Below are 18,547 nucleotides of genomic sequence, written 5' to 3'. Positions count from 1 at the left end.
TGTCATATCCGATATATGTTTGAGTCATATATGTTTCCTAAATATCTGATTTGTATCCGTGATCATAACCGTATCTGATTCTCTAATATCCGAACCATATTCGTTTTCATTTAGCGCGGATATGGTCTTGACTTTTTCTAACCGACGCATATCCGTATCCGTTTTTAGAAAGCGGATATGGATGTGATAAGTGTCATATCCGAACCATATCCGGACCGAATACACCCCTACACCTAATGCACCAATCTGGTAATTCAGCCAATCTAAATCAATTAGCAAATACGCTTCTTTATTCGGAGCAGTAACATAGACAAACATTAGAAGCACAAATAGCGGAGGAACCCTCCATGCTTCCCCGACGAAGAAGTAAGAGCTCCAGCAGGCGATTGATTCCCAAACTTCGACCATTGCAGTTTCAACCTTAGTTTCTTAATCAAAACAAAAAAAAAGTGGACAACTGTAATTTGATTTAGTTACCTCAGAAGAGGGGCTCTGGTGAGGGACGCGATGGCGCCAATTAGGGATGTCAAATGGGTGGTTTTGGTTGGGTTTGGTTGGGTCATAAATGGGTGGTCATATTTATGACCACTTAACCATTTATGACCCATTTAGCATTTGCTAAATGGGTCGGTTCTCAACCACCCATTTACTAAATGGGTGGTTCATGGGTGACCCAATAACCCATTTAGTTACGATGCTTTTATATATATGTAAATTTTAGGGATCTACTTACAAACTTTCAGGGGGTTTTCTGTAAACTTGCAGGGGTTTTTTGGTAAACTTTCACCAACAGTAAAATCAGTATTAATATTGCTAATAAAATAACTATCGTACCAGCACAATCACCAACTTTTAAATCGCTACCAATACCCGGTAGATAATACTTTTCCAACCTGAAACCCAATTTCACGGGCGGAAGCACAGGCAGACAAATTATCAACGGAAAAACATCAACCTCAAAAGCTTCCACAGTTTAAAAAAAGACGTTCTACATATAACGAAAATCAAAATGTGAAGCGCTAAGATCCCAAGTTTTATACACAGCATTACGACTAGTAAACATTATATAGATCAACATATGCTGAAAGAGATTGGTCTTTTTAGTCCATTGTCTATCAAACAATAACCACTACAAGATAAGTTAAAACTGGATGATTTGTAATCGTCCAAGGTGCTACTACAATGACACAATAGAACCTCCTCTCGTATATTGTATATGACTCCTTATACTTGTTTGGTACGAAAACATGCACGGCGACGTCAACCAAAGTAGTGCGCTTGGGGAGGAAGAGGACGACGAAGATCCAATCTGAACACAAACAAAATGAGCAGCAGTCGATGTGTTTGCATCGCGACGTCTGCTTCGTTTGCTGCAAAAAATAGTAACATAGTCAGCCAAGACATTTTCCAGAAGATTAACAGAGGATTCTCACAGCTGTGTATTATCTACTTAGAAAATTAAGAGCCATTGTGTAGAAAAAAAATAGTAACATAGTCAGCCAAGACATTGAAGATTTTCATATGACAAGAGTACATGGATCTTAAAGGCAGTGCAATTCTTATGACTTGGTTATCATCCGCAGAGGACATAAGCAGAAGACATTGGTTTACATGGATCTTAAAGGTACTGCAAACAGAATATGAAAGATAATTGGTCAAAAATAGAGAACATAAGCAGTAAGGCAATGCACAAGGAGCACAGAATACATACCAAAACCAATTACTGCAAGTATAAGCATCACTGCTGCTACCACAATCAACACACACCTCCTATATAAGTAGACAAAGTCATTAGTGCAATGACAGAACAAAGCCAGATCAAAAAATAACAAGGTATAGAGCCATACACTGTATCAATAACACTTCTAATCTTTTCTGAACTTTCATTTGTTTTGTCTGATAGGGTATTAGCCGCATTATTCAAATCTATGTTCAGCTTGTCAATTTCATTTTGAACATCAGATGGAAGGTAAACCTCTTCCACATTTATTGTCTTTGCAAAGGACAGAAAATCTGTAGCTCTACAAATCTATGTTCAGCTTGTCAATTTCATTATTCAAATCTATGTTCAGCTTGTCAATTTCATTTTGAACAGTGAAATCTGATTGTTGTGTTTGTTAACTATCTTTTGCTGGAATAGGAACATTATGTCTTTCTATCTCTCTATTTTATTTATTGATTTCTTATTTTTTCTGTCTTGACTCTTGTTTGGATGCGATGGGTTTTCCTATGTTCGACATAATTTTGCCGTGAATCACAAAGACCAAATTGCCGTAGGATTGCTGTTGTCTATATGCTGAAGCAAGCCATGCTACTATGAAGAAACTGAAATTTGTTGAGTCCCTGTATGGGAATCCTCATTTGAATACTTACAAGAAATTGGGAGTTAAATGTTAAATGACAACAATTAGTTAGAGAGGATATGTAGACGTAAGGGCATATATATCAATGGCATCAGATTATTTATGCTCCTATGGAGTCATTTGGAAAGTTTTAAACAACACAATCACTTGTGACATTGTTGAAACCCCATCGATAGCAATCCTAATTGATATAAAATAAGAAAAGCTAACATATTCTCTTATATATAAGCATCAATCTTGAAAAACTAAGAAGAGAAAACATACTACCAAATACACAGCCAAAATGGAGAGGTATGCACACACAAAAATTCACAGAAACCTCATCTCTAGCTCTACAAAGCAGCGGTCAATAGTAGTACAATGCTTAAATATCAATAAAGATTAATACCTTAATAGATGATAAATCTTCTAACAAGCACTTCACCACCCTCCTTCAGATTCAAAATTTTGAATATCACTAAAATCATGCACCAACAAATGTCCTTCTTCAATATCTTCCAAAGCTGCATTTAGATCATAGGATACAACTATGTTAGTCTAATATAACACATGTACACCATAAATTTACAGAAGATAACAAGAAAAAGTAAGCAACTTACAAGAACCTCCTCTAACCAAGAACCAAGGCATATTTGAGCTTCGGCATTTTCCGGAAGAAGACGATTGCGGTACTTATCAAGCACACGACCAGCTATGCTGAAAGCAGATTCAGAGGCCACTGAAGTAATAGGGATACTGAGTATATCACGAGCCATCATGGATAATTGAGGACGCTTCTCAGATTCTACTTTCCAATATTCAAGAACATTCAGATTCTCATTTTTCTTCCAAGAAAGTATCTTTTCATCTAAATACTCTTCTAATTCAGACTTGGTCCTACTGACTGAAACTACTTGGCTCTCAAACTGTTCAAACTCAAGCATCTCATCATCACGAACATCTCCAAAGGCCTCTTCCGAACTACTACCGGCCATGCATATATCATTTGATGCTCTCTCATATTCTTTGTAAAGAAGCTTTAACTTATCCAAGAGAGTCACCACATGAGTAGAACCAAGACCCACTTTTTGAAAACAAAACTCCACATATTTCACCTTATAACGGGGGTCTAAGATGCATGCAAAGGACAAAATCTTGCTATAACACTTCCAATATTTATTAAACTTTTTCTCCATATCACTTGCCATTTTGTTTGATACACTCTGTAAATTTTTTCTTCCTTCCAGGAGGACTCTTTACATATTTAATGCATTCTCTAAACTTGGATAAAGATTTATCAATTATTTTTAAACCATCTTGTACAACAAGATTTAAAATGTGAGCACAACATCGTACATGCAAAAATTCACCATTGGAGACAAAATGCTCCTTTAAAGCAGGATGGTCTTTCAAAATCTTCATAAAAGCATCATTATATGATGCATTATCCAATGTAACAGTGAAAATTCTTTTTTCGATGCCCCACTCCTTCAGTAAATGAAATAGCTTCTCTACTAAAATTGCCCCACTATATGGGGGTGAAACATGAGACAAAGCTAATATTTTGTTTTGCAAGATCCATTGCTCATCAATGTAATGTGCACTAAGAGACATGTAGTAATCTGATGTTGAAGAGGTCCACAAGTCTGTAGTTAGACTGATTCTGCTAGGAACTAGCTTCAAAGTTTGTTTAAGAATTTTTTTTTTCTTTCTGGTACAACTTAAGCAAATCAGCTTTAGTGGTGTTCCTCGAGATATGCTTGACTTCAGGATTTAAAAATGTATGTAATTTGCGTATCCCTTGATGTTCCACAAAACAGAACGAATAACCATGCAATGCAATGACCCTAGCCAACATTTCTCTGTAATTATCTTGATCTAATGGCATGGTTTTCCACGATGAATCAACCTCATCTATATCTCGTTTTGGGCAAGAATGAATATGCCTCAACATATTTGTGGTACCATAACCACTAACATAAACTTGGTCACATTTCTTGCACTGAACTTTAGCTTTCCCATCACTATCAACAGGCAACTCAGTAAAATACTCCCAAACTTTTGATTTTGCTCTTCTTTTACGTATAGATATAGTTTCATTACCAGATTCACTACCATCATCGCATGCAGTAAATTCATTCAAAGACATAGTAGCTGAAACAAGAAAAATAACTTTTAAATATCAAAACAAATGTCAAAAGTTAATAAAATAGCTTCATATATATTAAATAACTACAATAAGAAAAGAACAGTACCTAACAAAAGTGAATCAACAATTTAGGAGATTACAATTGAACAATTTAGTAATTACAACAATATTCGTATATTAAAGCGACATTATTCGAAATGTTACTCTATATTTTTCCTCGTTTATCATTGAGTATAATAGGGAATAATCATAGTAAGATAACAGATGGCATTTGATCAAACTAGGGGTTCAAATAAAAAAGGCAAAGAAAATGCAAAGAAAATCGCAGATGTCATTTGATCAAACTAGGGAATAATCATAGTAAGATAACAGATGGCATTTGATCATACAGGGAAAAAACAGTACCTACTTCGTCCTGAACCCTAATTTCACCATAATTTCATAAAACAGCACAAACCCTAATTTCCCAATTCATCCTGAACCCTAATCAACCAAAACTAACCATAAACTTAACAATCGCTCAATCAATCACCGGAATCGTTCCTTATCAAACATTAAATCGCGTTTAGAAACAATTAGATCAAAAAAGCAGAATCTAAACCTACCTACTTCGTCGTCGACTTACTCAAAGGCTTCGTCGTCTTCGTCACCGATCACCGCCGTCGTCTTCTTCTTCGTCGTCGATCAGCCCTCGGTCGCCGATCTGCGGTGGTGCCACCGGGAAAATCCCGTAGAAGCTCGGAGAGACGATTCGCAGAGAGAGGGGAGCCGAGATCTTTAGGTTTTGGAGAGAGAGAATCGCAGAGAGAGGGGAGAGGAAATTTCTATTTTGCTGGCTAAGTTTGGGTGGGTTATGGGTGGGTCAAGACCTGCCCATTTAAAACCCATTTAACCACTATAGAAATAGTTACCCACCCAATTAAGTCCATTTAGCTAAATGGGTTGGTTTGGATGAGTTTTATATTGGATGGATCTGGTTGGGTTATTGGGTTTGGACCAGAATTGCCATCCCTAGCGCCAATGAAGCAGAGGGCTCCGACGACCGGAGCGCGGCGGACGATGACCGGAGATGGTCGGTGATTAAACAACATGGGTCGTCACTTGTTAATGGGTTAACTTGAAAAATGGGTAGGCTTGAATTGGGCTGTAAGTCAATGGGCTTTTTGAGATATAAGCCGCAATCAATTCTATTTATACGACATCATATGTATTGCACTTCAACTTAAATTATTTTTCAACTTAAATTATTTTATACCTAACTAGTTTCAGGCTCGATGCACAGATTTGTGTAATATACAAAAATTGATGTAGCAAAAGAATGCAAAATAAAATAGTAATAATATATAAGTAGTCAGAAATGATACAGCCTAAGATACATATATGTTTGACTTAATATTAAACTGTAAAAAAGAATGAAAATATAATTTCCCTATTCTCATAACAAACATATATGTTTGACTTAATATTAAACTGTAAAAAAGAATGAAAATATAATTTCCCTATTCTCATAACAAAATTGCTTAAAATGCCTCATGTCTATATGATTAATGTTATAATATTTTGCTATACCTGTCAAGTATAATTTCCCTATTCTCATAACAAAATTGCCTAAAATGAAAGTAGTATGCAGCATAAAGTTTAGTTCCAAAAAAAATATTTAAAGCACATAGAGATACATGTCAAGTATATATATCTACGAATCAAAATAATAATTATCAATATATTGATAAAAAAATATCCATCATAATCATATCAAGTAGTTAGGTTTCTCAACGCAAAACCACCAAAAAAATATGTAGTACATACAAAAGTTTACTAAATAAGGTTTTATACCAGAATACTAAATATAAGTTTCAGACATCATGAATCAGATAGACTTTTTTCAAAAAGGAGCTTGAACTCTCTGTAGAATATTCTAATTCTCTTTTTTAATTTTGATCTGTTTTGCTTTTTGTTGCTTGACATTTGCGGAGAAATCAAGTCTACTGCAACCGAGTGCTTGACATCAGATTCCAACAAATTTCTCTTGCAAGGTGTAATGTTATCCGAGGATTTCAACTTCATTATCACAAGTGACCGATAGCGAGACCTGTGTTTCAGTATAACATAAAAGTTAGCATGTTAATGAGGTGGCACGAAAAGATTGTTGTACAATTAATGTGAAGAATCAAGAAATCAATAGTAAGGCGAAAAGAAATAGGCAATCCAAAAGTTTTTGATGCATTGTGTCAAAAGTTAATTGGAAGCTTCACAAGATTGATAATGGGTCATTGGCAAATAGAACATAAACCAAAAATAATGTGACTAAACTTCAAGCTTTCATTTGTTTTGAAAACTTCTAAAACTCAAATGGTAAAAAAACCTTGTATTATTAAAATTCATTCTACTCATATGTTAGATAAGAATCTGACAATATATAATGCATTCTTTTAAAAAATCTAACATTAAAAACATATTCTACACATTATTGGAAAATAAAGGCATGTTTATTTTATCTATTTAGTTGGCATACTAATAAAATATAAAGAAAAGTTTTTTGCACTGTTAACGTGAATAATCAAGAGAGCAATAGTAAAACAAAATTCAAAGTGGTAAAGGTGAAAGAAGCAGCAACATCAAAAGAGTATTTGAAAAATAAGTATTGTGAAATATACTGCAAAAGTGAATTTGAGAGTTTTGACTTGTCCGGTTGTCCCTTTAATTATGAAGAGAGGTGTTGAGGTGTTAGTATAAGTAATAGTTTTGATCATAGTTAAGTCTGGATGGAGGTTGTACATATAATGCTTTTTTGGATTACATGAATACTTACCTTTCATTTCACAATTTTTTTTAAAAAAATACAAACATGAGGAATAAAAAAGAAAAGTAATACTAAGTGTATTGACTTACATTATCAATATCAACTTTCTTTTTGGAAGATTCAGCTTCATCAGTGAAATATTCTTGACCTGTCGACTCCTAATTATTTAGAAGGAAAAAATATTACTAATATATTGCTCAACCTCATCTATATATACAGATTGATACATGAAATGAACAGATATGTAGCTATATAAAAGAAGGAAATATGTAATGTACCTGGTTCAAATCTAAGCTGTCTCTGAAAGCTGCTATCAGATTTTTATCATCAGTCATTTTAGAGACAGAAAATACAGGCCAATTTTGATTGAGATTGAATTCTAAAACTTGAATCTTGAATAATTTTTTTTCACCAACACATCTAACTCTTGAGGAAATGAATCATCATCACCCTCCTGTGAACAATATAAATAAGCAAAGTAAAGCTATTGAATTAAAACTTTTAATTTTTACAGAAAGGAATCAGAGTGATTACTTTTGTTAGTCGTTCCCTCAATTCGACTGCTGATTTGTGAATAACTTGTTTAGCTTCACGATCAAACAAAACAAATGATGCAGTACATGTATGATCAATGACTAAAACCTGAACCCTGTACCTGCTAAAACTCAAAAATTAAAATAAACCAATAAGAACTGTGATCTAAAGTGTACGTTGAAGATCCAGACATCCATTCATGAAGGATATGATGAAATAAACATTTTGAAGAAACTGACATACATACTTCCACACATACCTTGGGATAACAGATCTTGCGTTTTCATTGCACTTCTCACACCAAAATTACCATTTTCAGCATTTACCTTCCTCTGACATTTTTGGCAGGCATTGTAAAACCAATTGTACTATGTTTGAATTTTCTCTATAGTTGCTAATGTCACACATGTGCAAACCTGAGTATTATTAAATAGTGAGAAAACAAAGTTATGAATAATTTGGTAGAAAATTATCAATTATCTTCAGGTTAGTTATCTAGTTTGCCACTAATCCTACATTTTAAAAAAGCAGTGCAATATCAATTAAATATATTCTTCCAAAAAATTATCTCTCGTGCCTCTCAAATTTCATCAAGTGTCTTCCATTCAGTTAATAACAAAAAATCATCCTCGATGGAATAAGCTTTTTCAGTTGGAATCTGACTAAATCGTTGAGACAAAGAATCTTCCACAAGTTTTAGACTTATGATAGTAAAAGTAAACTAATTAGAAATAATATCAAATTACTTGTAAATAACTAACGAATGAGATAATTCATCATGTACCTTTTTTTTAGATCAGCAACTTCAGGTATAACGGGATTGATTAATATCTTGGACGCATATAAGACATTTGTAATAGTAATTTTACCTAACAAATAAAGTTTTTAAATTCATGACTATGTCAATATATAAGCATAATTTACGAAATAAAAATATATCTTTTTTGATAAATTAGTATAACTCCAATAAAGATTTACCTCCATATGGTTTTGTCTTTGCAAGCTGAATCACCATTATAATAATTCCTGAATTAGTTTTCTGTACATATTGCAAAACTTGAACAGCGTAATCACCCCATAAAAGGACATAAGAAGTTAGTTTGTCTATAATGAATTCAAGTGATAGTACGAACTGAGCTTCTTAGTGACTTCAAGCAATGCGGATGTAGAATAAAAGGACATAAGAAGTTAGTTTGTCTATAATGAATTTCAAGAGGTTTTAGTCTGCTAATTGTAGATAAAACCACAATATTATACAATGGAAAGTTTAAGGAAATTGGAACTAATCTAAGATGACTAGGAATATGACATGAACTTTTACATACTTCTCTCATAGAATTGGCTATGGCTATGACTACTAACAAAAATAAATGAAAGCACAATCCTTCATAACTACTAACAAAAGCAAAACTTTATATACCAAACTCATTGCCATATGCATAGAGTTACTACGAATGCATAATGAGCATCTCTTGTGTGATGCAGTGCTATAATTCATTCAGTACATACATGCGTTACTTATGCTTCATGTGCAAAAATTGAAATAAGCAAATAGGAGCATAAGCACTGGAGAAATACATGTTATTGCCATAAATAAGCAAATAAGAGCATAAGCAAATAAGTGCTAAAACTCATACAGTACATACATACGTTACTTATGCTTCATGTGCACAACTTGAAATAAGCAAATAAGAGCATAAGCACTAGATAAATACATGTTATTGTCAGAAATAAGCAAATAAGAGAATAAGCAAATAAGAGCATAAACTATTAAAGGGTAAATGTATTTAAACATCCATCATTAACCAAAATTAAACTAAGTACACATGAAGGATTTTGCTTAAGCGTGAATTTCAAGTTGTTGCTCATTTCAATATATTGTCAAAAAGAATGCACATGAAGGATTTTGCTTAAGCGTGAATTTCAAGTTGTTGCTCATTTCAATATATTGTCAAAAAGAATGGAAAATTTCCATATAGATGCATGTAGAATTTCAAGTTGTTGCTCATTTCAATATATTGTCAAAAAGAATGGAAAATTTCCATATAGATGCATGTAGGCATCGAAAATTGCCTATAGGTCTCCGTGAGCAGCTCAATGCTAAGAGGAGGTGAGGAACGGCACTATCCAAGTCACAGAAGCTCGATTAACGTCGATGAACGCTTGAAGTGAATCGACAAACTACGTGAAGCAACAGAGTTTCAGAATAACGAGGATACGAATTGATCGGGAGCCCCGCGTTGCTTACAAAAGGCAAAATACCCTTCGTGTCTCATTTATTCCATAGATGATCTAATCATTGGAGCTTATATAACTCCTCGTCGGCTTTCCAATGCACTTTGAATCGCTCAAATCTGAGTTCGGACGAAGAAATTATGGCGGAAACAAACGAGTGTGCGAAAGAAATCGTCTCAGCCCGAGTTGAGACACCCCGAGGTGTCTCGGCCCAACCGAGACACCCCAAGGTGTCTCGGCCCAAGCCGAGACACCCAAGGGTGTCTCCGCCCAGCCGGAGACACCCAAGCAGTCTCCAGCCCTAAAAATCCGCCGTTGTGCGGTTTTAACCGCCCGAATCTCCTGGAAGCCTATAAATACAGCCCCTGGAGCCTCATTTTTTCAGATCTGGAATTCTCGTGCCTCGGCGAAGCCCTGCCGGATTGAAGACTTAAAGTGCACAGATTTCAGAGAGGAGGAGGAGTTAGATCTGCAGCCTGGTTCGTTCCTTAGGATTATCCCGTTGCGATAATCTTAAGAAGAGTGATTATCTCGCTTCGCCGAGATAAGAGCTACGGTTTCTCGATCCCTTCGCGGATAGACGAAACTCTGTCCAAATATTGATCGTTAGGTGGTCCACGGATTAACGTGTCCCCGTCACATGCCAAGATCCCACGCAAGCAGCGGGCGATAAACACTCGTTGCGTTTATTTGAAGAGAATTGTAATTTTTTTTGTTTTCATTGTGTAAAAGTCTTATAAAAAGACTGATTTTTGTATTCGTTGTAAACGTCTGAAGTTTGTAATGAATCCCGTAATAAAACAATCAATTTTCACCGCAAACAAACTGGCGACCACAGTGGGAGCCAACAGCCTCGATGCTGAGGCTGTCGTACCGCAGCCGACGATCAAGATCCCCGTGGCTGAAGAGATCGAGTACGAATTCGACCAGCAGAAATTTGAAGAATACATCTCCTCCTCCTCCAGATCTGCTCCTCCTCATAAGCGCAGGAAGATCTCCTCCTCCCAGAAGATCCGCCGGTCTCCAGATCTGAAGACCCAAGAAGTCGATCTCTACGTCGTCGCTGCTACAGTTGCACCTTGCAATGATCCGCCGGCATCCAATGAGACCAGATCTGCAGATCTGAACTCCTTCGTGATCAAGGAGTCGATTGCTGAAGGCGCGCCAACTTTATCAAAGAGAGCGCGTCAAAGGAAACGCCAAGGCTTTGGATCAGGTGGACGGACTCCGTTACCAAGCAGATTGGGAGTTCAGAAAGCACCGAGTGACTAAGCTATCGCCACAACGAGCATCGGGACCCTCCTCCCAACCTCTATTTAACAAATGGGTTCAGGTCAAACGAACCCGTTCTACCCTCGAGGAGCGCGTCCAGAAGCGCCGTGCACTTATTGCGCACACCCAGATCCTTGTGCGAGAGGCACGAGAATTGTAGCGGGAAGAGGTGATCAAGAAATCACCAAGATCTAAGCAGGTTTGGGTGCCGAAGGCTAAGTCAGTGCCCCTACCCGATAAAAGACATCAGTCGTGTCTCTCGGTCGATTCCAGATCCAAAGCTGGTTCCCAGCTTTCGTCTAGTTCAGATCTCACTCCTTTTAATCCCACACCTCCGATGAAGTTCCGCGATAATGTGGACATATCCAGAGGCAGGAAAGTGATAGTGGAACGCCTGGGTCTTTTGCACGAGGATCAAGGCAAAGCTCCAGTCAAAGAACGCTTGGGCGTGATGAATGAACCCCGAGCAACTCATCGCGTTGGGGGTCGCACTCGCCCTTCCAACAAATCAAAGGCTTCCTATAATAGGAAAGCTCCTATAACTGACTGCCTCGGACTGCGAGTCATTATCCAAGAGCCCGTTGAGCTCTCACGCTCACGAAAGCGTGACTCAAAACGTGCGACTCTTGCGAGTCATTATCCAAGAGCCCGTTGAGCTCTCACGCTCACGAAAGCGTGACTCAAAACGTGCGACTCTTGAGAGCACTGACAAGATGACGAATCCTCATCAAAACGTGCGACTCTTGAGAGCACTGACAAGATGACGAATCCTCAGAAGGAAACATGTTCGTCAGACAACGACGTTATACCTGAGGAGTCGTGCCAGCACACGATACATTGCTCCGGTAATCATGCCGATGAGTTGTACTATCAGGCTGGGGGTACGAACAAATCTCGAAAGAAAGGTACCCGAGAAACGGACTCTTATTGTCCGTGTACTAAAATTATCAGGGCAGTATTATCAGCGTGTAGCTGCCCCAAGACCACTCCACAGAGGGTCTCGGTATTTGAAATGATCTCCCCCAGAACGCCCAGGACCAAGCCAATGCATTTCTGTAGAAAAAGTCCAACTGCGCAAGATGACGAACTTCCAGAAGTCACAGTTAATATGGTTGATAAGGGGAAGTCAACGCGAAACTTTAATCCTCGTCATCTTTCGGACATATCCCAATGTATAACTCGGTTACGGTCGGGAACCGTTAGACAAAGGGACTATCAGAGGATGAATCAAGGATTATCCTCGGATGATGAAGTGTCAGATGCTAATTCTGCAGTCGCTTCTGACAAAACGGTATCCAGCCTAGGTCAATCCCATGAAGTGTTGATGATTAGCACAGAAGAGGTCACTAAAATAGTTGAGGATGCCTTGGCCAAACAAAAAGAGAACTTCAAGTTCGAAATAGAAACGACCATGATGTGAATGAGAGAAGAGCATGATCAACAAATTCGGGTTTTGTCCAATCAAGTCAGAGTTGAATCCAGCCGTCGCACCCAGAATACCACAATTGACAGCAATCCAGAAGTGGACGAAATCATCATGGCCGACGTACCTCCCAAAAATACTGGGTGTGGTTCAAATGCATCCCCTACAGATAACAACGCTGGGGGTGGTTCCGCCAAAGATAATAACATAGGGGGTGGCCGCATTATTCCTCTTGAAAATTGTCCAAAACAGGATATAGATGAGGACGAAAAGATGAAGGATCTCGAGAGCAAAATTGACGCCCTGATGTCTGCTCGAGAGGTGAAGAAGACCGGGATTCTGTGTCCTTACCCAAGAGAATGGGAATCGATCCCGTATCCGGCGAAGTTTAACCTGGTCAACTTCACGCCGTTCGATGGGAAGGGGTCGCCCACTCAGCATCTGATCTACTTCAAGTCCCACTTGGGTATGATCTCCGGTAATGAAGCCTTGATGGTACGGTCATTCGTTGGTACCCTTCGCGGGCCTGCCTTCGATTGGTACCGCCGTCTCAAGCCTGGAAGCATCAACGGTTAGGAGGACCTGGAGAGCATGTTCCTCGCTCATTTCTTCGATGATGACACCGAAGTGTCGATCAGGACACTCTTCGATGAGAAACAAAAAGATGGAGAGTCGGTGGATACCTTCATCAAACGCTTCCGCAATCAGGAAATGAACTGCAAGGATCCCGTCACGGAGGAATTCGTCTTGCAAACCTGTCATAACAACTTGTCCATTAACATCTTGGATGTTATGGGAGTAGAGCCGCTCAATACCTAGAAAGACTTGAAGGTGTGCGGAGAGCAGGCCGAACGCTTTCTCAGAAGGAGAAAGGTCGAAAGAAGCCAACCGATGGCTAACCCTCTGAATCCGAGTCTCATTTGCCATGATGAAGGGAAGGCACCTACGACAGTTATTGATGTTAATCAGACATCGCAACAGCAGCCCCAAAGACAGCAGAAGACTTTGGATTCGAGGCTCCAAAAAGAGTACTCATTCAAGGACGAAGATGTTCCAGCCATCTTCGAGACCCTTCTTGAAAACAACAAGGTCAAGCTGCCACCCATCATAAATCAGGAGGAAGCTGACGGTACTACGGATCTGAAGTACTGCGCGTACCACAGGAGGATCCTTCATCCCACCAAGGCATGCTTTACTTTAAAGAATATCATTCAGACATTGGTTGAAGCCGGCGTCATAATGCTGGGATAAGCCAAATGAGAACGGCAACACTCCGAAGAGTATATGAGTATAAACTGCTTCTCAACACTCCGAAGAGTATACGAGTATAAACCGCTTCTCAACACTCCGACAAGTATATGAGTATAAACTACTTCTTAATACTCCAATAGGTATATGAGTCTAAACTATTCCCACTCTTGACGGGAAGTTCCTGGAGAATTTTTACATGGAATATTCTTAATGATAACCCGATCATGCAACTGAATACAATGGTAAACCCAGCTTCACAAAGGAAGCTGGGGGTGGATAATTTATGTAACAGGAAGTTTCCAGAAGAATGTTAAATGTAATATTCTTAGGGATAACCTGATCATTGTGAAAAGTGGTAAACACTAAACTATTACTGTGATTTCTGAATACTCTTTTGCTTAGACGAGATTCGATCACTTCATTGGATCAATCTTCCCTCACAAAACTCCCATTGGTATTCAATGACTCATAGTCTTCCACTATAAAATCCCTCACTGATCAAATTTATTGACAGTGGGTCCACTAAGATTCTTTCTGGTTTAATCCATTCAAACTTCCATTATGTTCGTGCACTCAACACTTTCATGGTTAGAGTCCGGATATAATGCTTGGAATTTTAATCTGTCCATCCTTGACAAATTGTCAAACCCCTTCGTGTTAAGTCCCTATCACTTAACACCAGGAACCCTATTTGAGTGATTTGTACAAGTCAACACCCCCACTATAATTTGTACTCCCACTCTCACTGTCTACCTGGTCAAACCTTTCTATAGTTAGGGCCACAACCAGAGTCCCCTCTCGATTCCTTCCATGAACGAGAGGTCCACTTTTAAATTGAGCGATCAAGCCTATAAAAGGTAAGATCGTCTCAGACCCCCCATTTCCACTACTTCATTGGTTAAACCTATAAAAGTTAGGGCCAAAACCAGAATCCCCTCTCGATTCCTTCCATGAACGAGAGGTCCACTTCCAAATTGAGCGATCAAACCTATAAAAGTTAGGATTGTCTCAAACCCCCTTCAGTCAAACCTATAAAAGTTAGGATTGAAGTTGGAATTTCACTTTCCAATCAGGTAACCAATCCTATAAAAGTTAGGGTTATCTGAATCTTTTCGATTCTCGGAGCGGAGATCCCACTCCTAGTTTTATTTTTTCGGATTCTGGGGGTGGAGATCCCACCTCGAGTTTCCTTTCCAATTGGAGATAGAATATAAAATTCTTCATCTTCCATTTTTCTGGTCCGTCTTTACCCTAAACAAGACCTAGAGATAGAATATAAAATTCTTCCTCTCCAGCATCGGGTTTGTCTTTACCCTAAGAAAAGACACAATTCTCAACTTTCAATCCGCGCACTTTATGCACGGGGAATTTTATCCCGAATCCTAAGTAGGGATAAGTCAACGCCTAACACGCGTTGCCGGTTTAGTCTTTCACCGATTAAAGAAAACACCAGAATTCAAGTCTGGGGAATTTTATCCCGAATCCTAAGTAGGGATAAGTCAGCGCCTAACACGCGTTGCCGGTTAGTCTTTGCCCGTAAAAAGGATAAAAGACCACATATTCAACATTGTGGCAGGTGGTTATTAATAACACCATAATCCGTGCCTCACACGTACGGGGAATTTTGTCCCAAAGCCTAAGCAGGGATAAGCCAACGTCTAACACGCGTTGCCGGTTTAGTCTTTTACCGATTGAAGAAGACACCAGAATCCGAGTCTGGGGACTTTTATCCTGAATCCTAATTAAGGATAAGTCAGCGCCTAACACGCGTTGCCGGGTAGCCTATTCCCGTAACAATGGCGAAGTCTACGTATTCGAAGTCATAGCATCAAGTCTAAGGGAGTTCATTCCTTTAGCACAACGTCATATTCGGAATGGATTTCAACAATTCGCTTGCTAGCCCGACTCAAACGGTAGTCGGTAAAGGCATATTAAATCCGTTGATGGCTGAGGATTTGCCAAAAATCCTAAGTCAGCGTCTAACACGCGTTGTCGGGTAGTCTATTCCCGTGAGAAAGACGAAGTCTACGTATTCAATATCGTAGCACTAAAAGAGTTAACTCTTTTAGCACAACGTTACATGCAGAACGGGTCTAAACAATCTGCATGCTAGCCCGACTCAAACGGTAGTCGGTAAAGGCTAATCAAACCCGTTGATGGCTGAGAATTAGCCAAAAGTTCTATAAATGCGAGTCATTGACGCACCAGCTCTATTAGTTGGTCTCGTGACTTGAGAATCCAACAACTTCAGGATAAGATCTATACATGCAGATAAATCAGCTCCGATATTTGGGACTGTAGCCCGATATTTGGGACTGCCATGCTCTAATACCTTACGAGCTTAAACTGTGTAGACTCCAACAAATGTACGAGTATAAACTGTGTTAACGCCAGTCAACGCGTTGTAACCAAAAAGTCAACGTACGACGTTCAAAACCCTAAGGTCAACGCTGGTCAACGCGTAACCCTAGGTCAACGCCAGTCAACGCGTTACGATCGAAAAGTCAACGTTCGACGTTCAAAACCCTAAGGTCAACGCCAGTCAACGCGTTGCAATCCGAAACCCTAGGTCAACACCGGTCAACGCGTAACCCTAGGTCAACGCTAATCAACGCGTTGCGATCCGAAACCCTAGGTCAACACAGGTCAACGCCGGTCAACGCGTAACCCTAGGTCAACGGCAGTCAACCCGTTACGATCTGAAACCCTAAGTCAACGCCGGTCAACGCCGGTCAACGCGTAACCCTAGGTCAATGCCAGTCAACGCGTTACGATCCGAAACCCTAGGTCAACGCCGATCAACGCCGGTCAACGTGTAACCCTAGGTTAATGCCAATCAACGCGTTGCGATCCAAAACCCTAGGTCAACGCCGGTCAACGCGTTGTGACAAAAAGTCAACGTACGGCGATCTAAAACCCTGAGTCAGCACGATGCGACGGAGATAGTCAGTTCTAAGTTAACTCAATGACACGAGCCAAACTCAACTCATCAGTTTTAGACTCGAAACTCCGACGACGACCAGACGATAAACACAACGTCGGAAGGACTTCAGCTATTCGTCAAAGCATCGAATAGACTGGAAATCGAAGGAGCCAAGAGTCGAAGCTAACTACAGGTCCTTTACACCGATCGAAGGCTAGACCAATCACATCCAAAGTATTCCAGCCTCTTCTATAAAAGAAACGAGTCTGGAATGCTTTGGAGGGGGTATCTGTAGGCATCGAAAATTGCCTATAGGTCTCCGTAAGCAGCTCAATGCTAAGAGGAGGTGAGTAACGTCACTATCCAAGTCACAAAAACTCGATTAATGTCGATGAACGCTTGAAGTGAATCGACGAACTACGTGAAGCAACAGAGTTTCAGAATAACGACGATATGAATTGATCGGGAGCCCCGCGTCGCTTACAAAAGGCGAAATACCCTTCGTGTCTCATTTATTTCACAGATGATCTAATCTTTGGATCTTATAGAACTCATCGTTGGCTTTCCAACGCACTTTGGATCGCTCAAATCCGAGTTCGGACGAAGAAATTACGGCAGAAACAAACGAGTGTGCGAAAGAAATCATCTCAGCTCGAGTTGAGACACTCTGAGGTGTCTCGGCCCAACCGAGACACCCCGAGGTGTCTCGGCCAAGGCCGAGACACCCACGGGTGTCTTGGCCCAAGCCGAGACACTCAAGGGTGTCTCGGCTCTTGGCCGAGACACCCTAGGGTGTCTCGGCCTAGGCTGAGACACCCTGGGGTGTCTCCAACCCCAAATCTGTCCGTTATGCGGTTTTAACCGCCCGAACTCCCCCCGAGCCTATAAATACAGCCTCTTTTTATCGGATCTGGAATTCTCGTGCCTCGGCGAAGCCTTGCTGAACTGAAGACTTAAAGTGCACAGATTTCAAAAGAGGAGGAGGAGTTAGATCTGCAGTCCGGTTCGTTACTTAGGATTATCCCGTTACGGTAATCTTAAGAAGAGTGATTATCTCGCTTCGCCGAGATAAGAGCAACGGTTTCTCTATCCCTTCGCGGATAGATGAAACTCTGCCCAAATATTGATCGTTCGGTGGTCCACAGATTAACGCGTCCCTGTCATAGGCCAAGATCCCACGCAAGTGTAGGCGTATAAAACTGCCTATAGGTCCCTTAACACAGCTCGACAACACCGAGTCGACGAACCGACCATCGGGCGACGTATGCAGACATGATTGTTAGTCCACAACGCCGAAGCCAAGCGATACGTGACGAAGCGGATTAACGAGGCTACGAAGCTAATGAACCGCACGCAAATAACGGAATAAATCCACTCGTGTGCGGAATCAAGCCAAGGGTTCGAAGAGTCAACGAGTCATCCAACCAAGGGCAGACTCGGACGAATCACGATCGAATCAAGATCAGTTTCGGACTCGAACTCAGAAGTGGATTTACTGCCAAATCAGGAATCGGATTTACTGCCAAATCAGGTCAACAAATCAGAGTCTAAATCAACCACGATCACGGACAGAACCGAAAGACGGAAAATGACGGAACCCAAATACCTATAGGGGCTC

At 39.8% G+C, this 18,547-nt stretch overlaps 1 protein-coding gene across 1 annotated transcript; it reads right to left on the bottom strand.

Annotated features, from left to right (window-relative positions):
- Window positions 2,784-7,307, bottom strand: LOC109835047 (zinc finger BED domain-containing protein RICESLEEPER 2-like). The gene is made up of 4 exons (XM_020403046.1): window positions 7,301-7,307; window positions 4,173-4,496; window positions 2,963-3,471; window positions 2,784-2,900 (listed from the first exon to the last, which is right to left on the bottom strand). Exons 1-4 carry the CDS (start codon window positions 7,305-7,307, stop codon window positions 2,784-2,786), a joined length of 957 nt encoding a protein of 318 aa, XP_020258635.1.

Source organism: Asparagus officinalis, chromosome 3 (genome assembly GCF_001876935.1).
Source record: "Asparagus officinalis chromosome 3, Aspof.V1, whole genome shotgun sequence".
Lineage (NCBI taxonomy): Eukaryota > Viridiplantae > Streptophyta > Magnoliopsida > Asparagales > Asparagaceae > Asparagus > Asparagus officinalis.
This window is presented reverse-complemented; position numbering and strand designations above follow the sequence as displayed.

Coding starts and splice junctions, on each gene's coding strand:
- LOC109835047 (XM_020403046.1), bottom strand. Junction 3,472..4,172: donor TAGGGTCATTGCATTGCATG/GTTATTCGTTCT, acceptor CATGCATCTTAG/ACCCCCGTTATAAGGTGAAA. Junction 2,901..2,962: donor CTTGGTTAGAGGAGGTTCTT/GTAAGTTGCTTA, acceptor GTGTTATATTAG/ACTAACATAGTTGTATCCTA.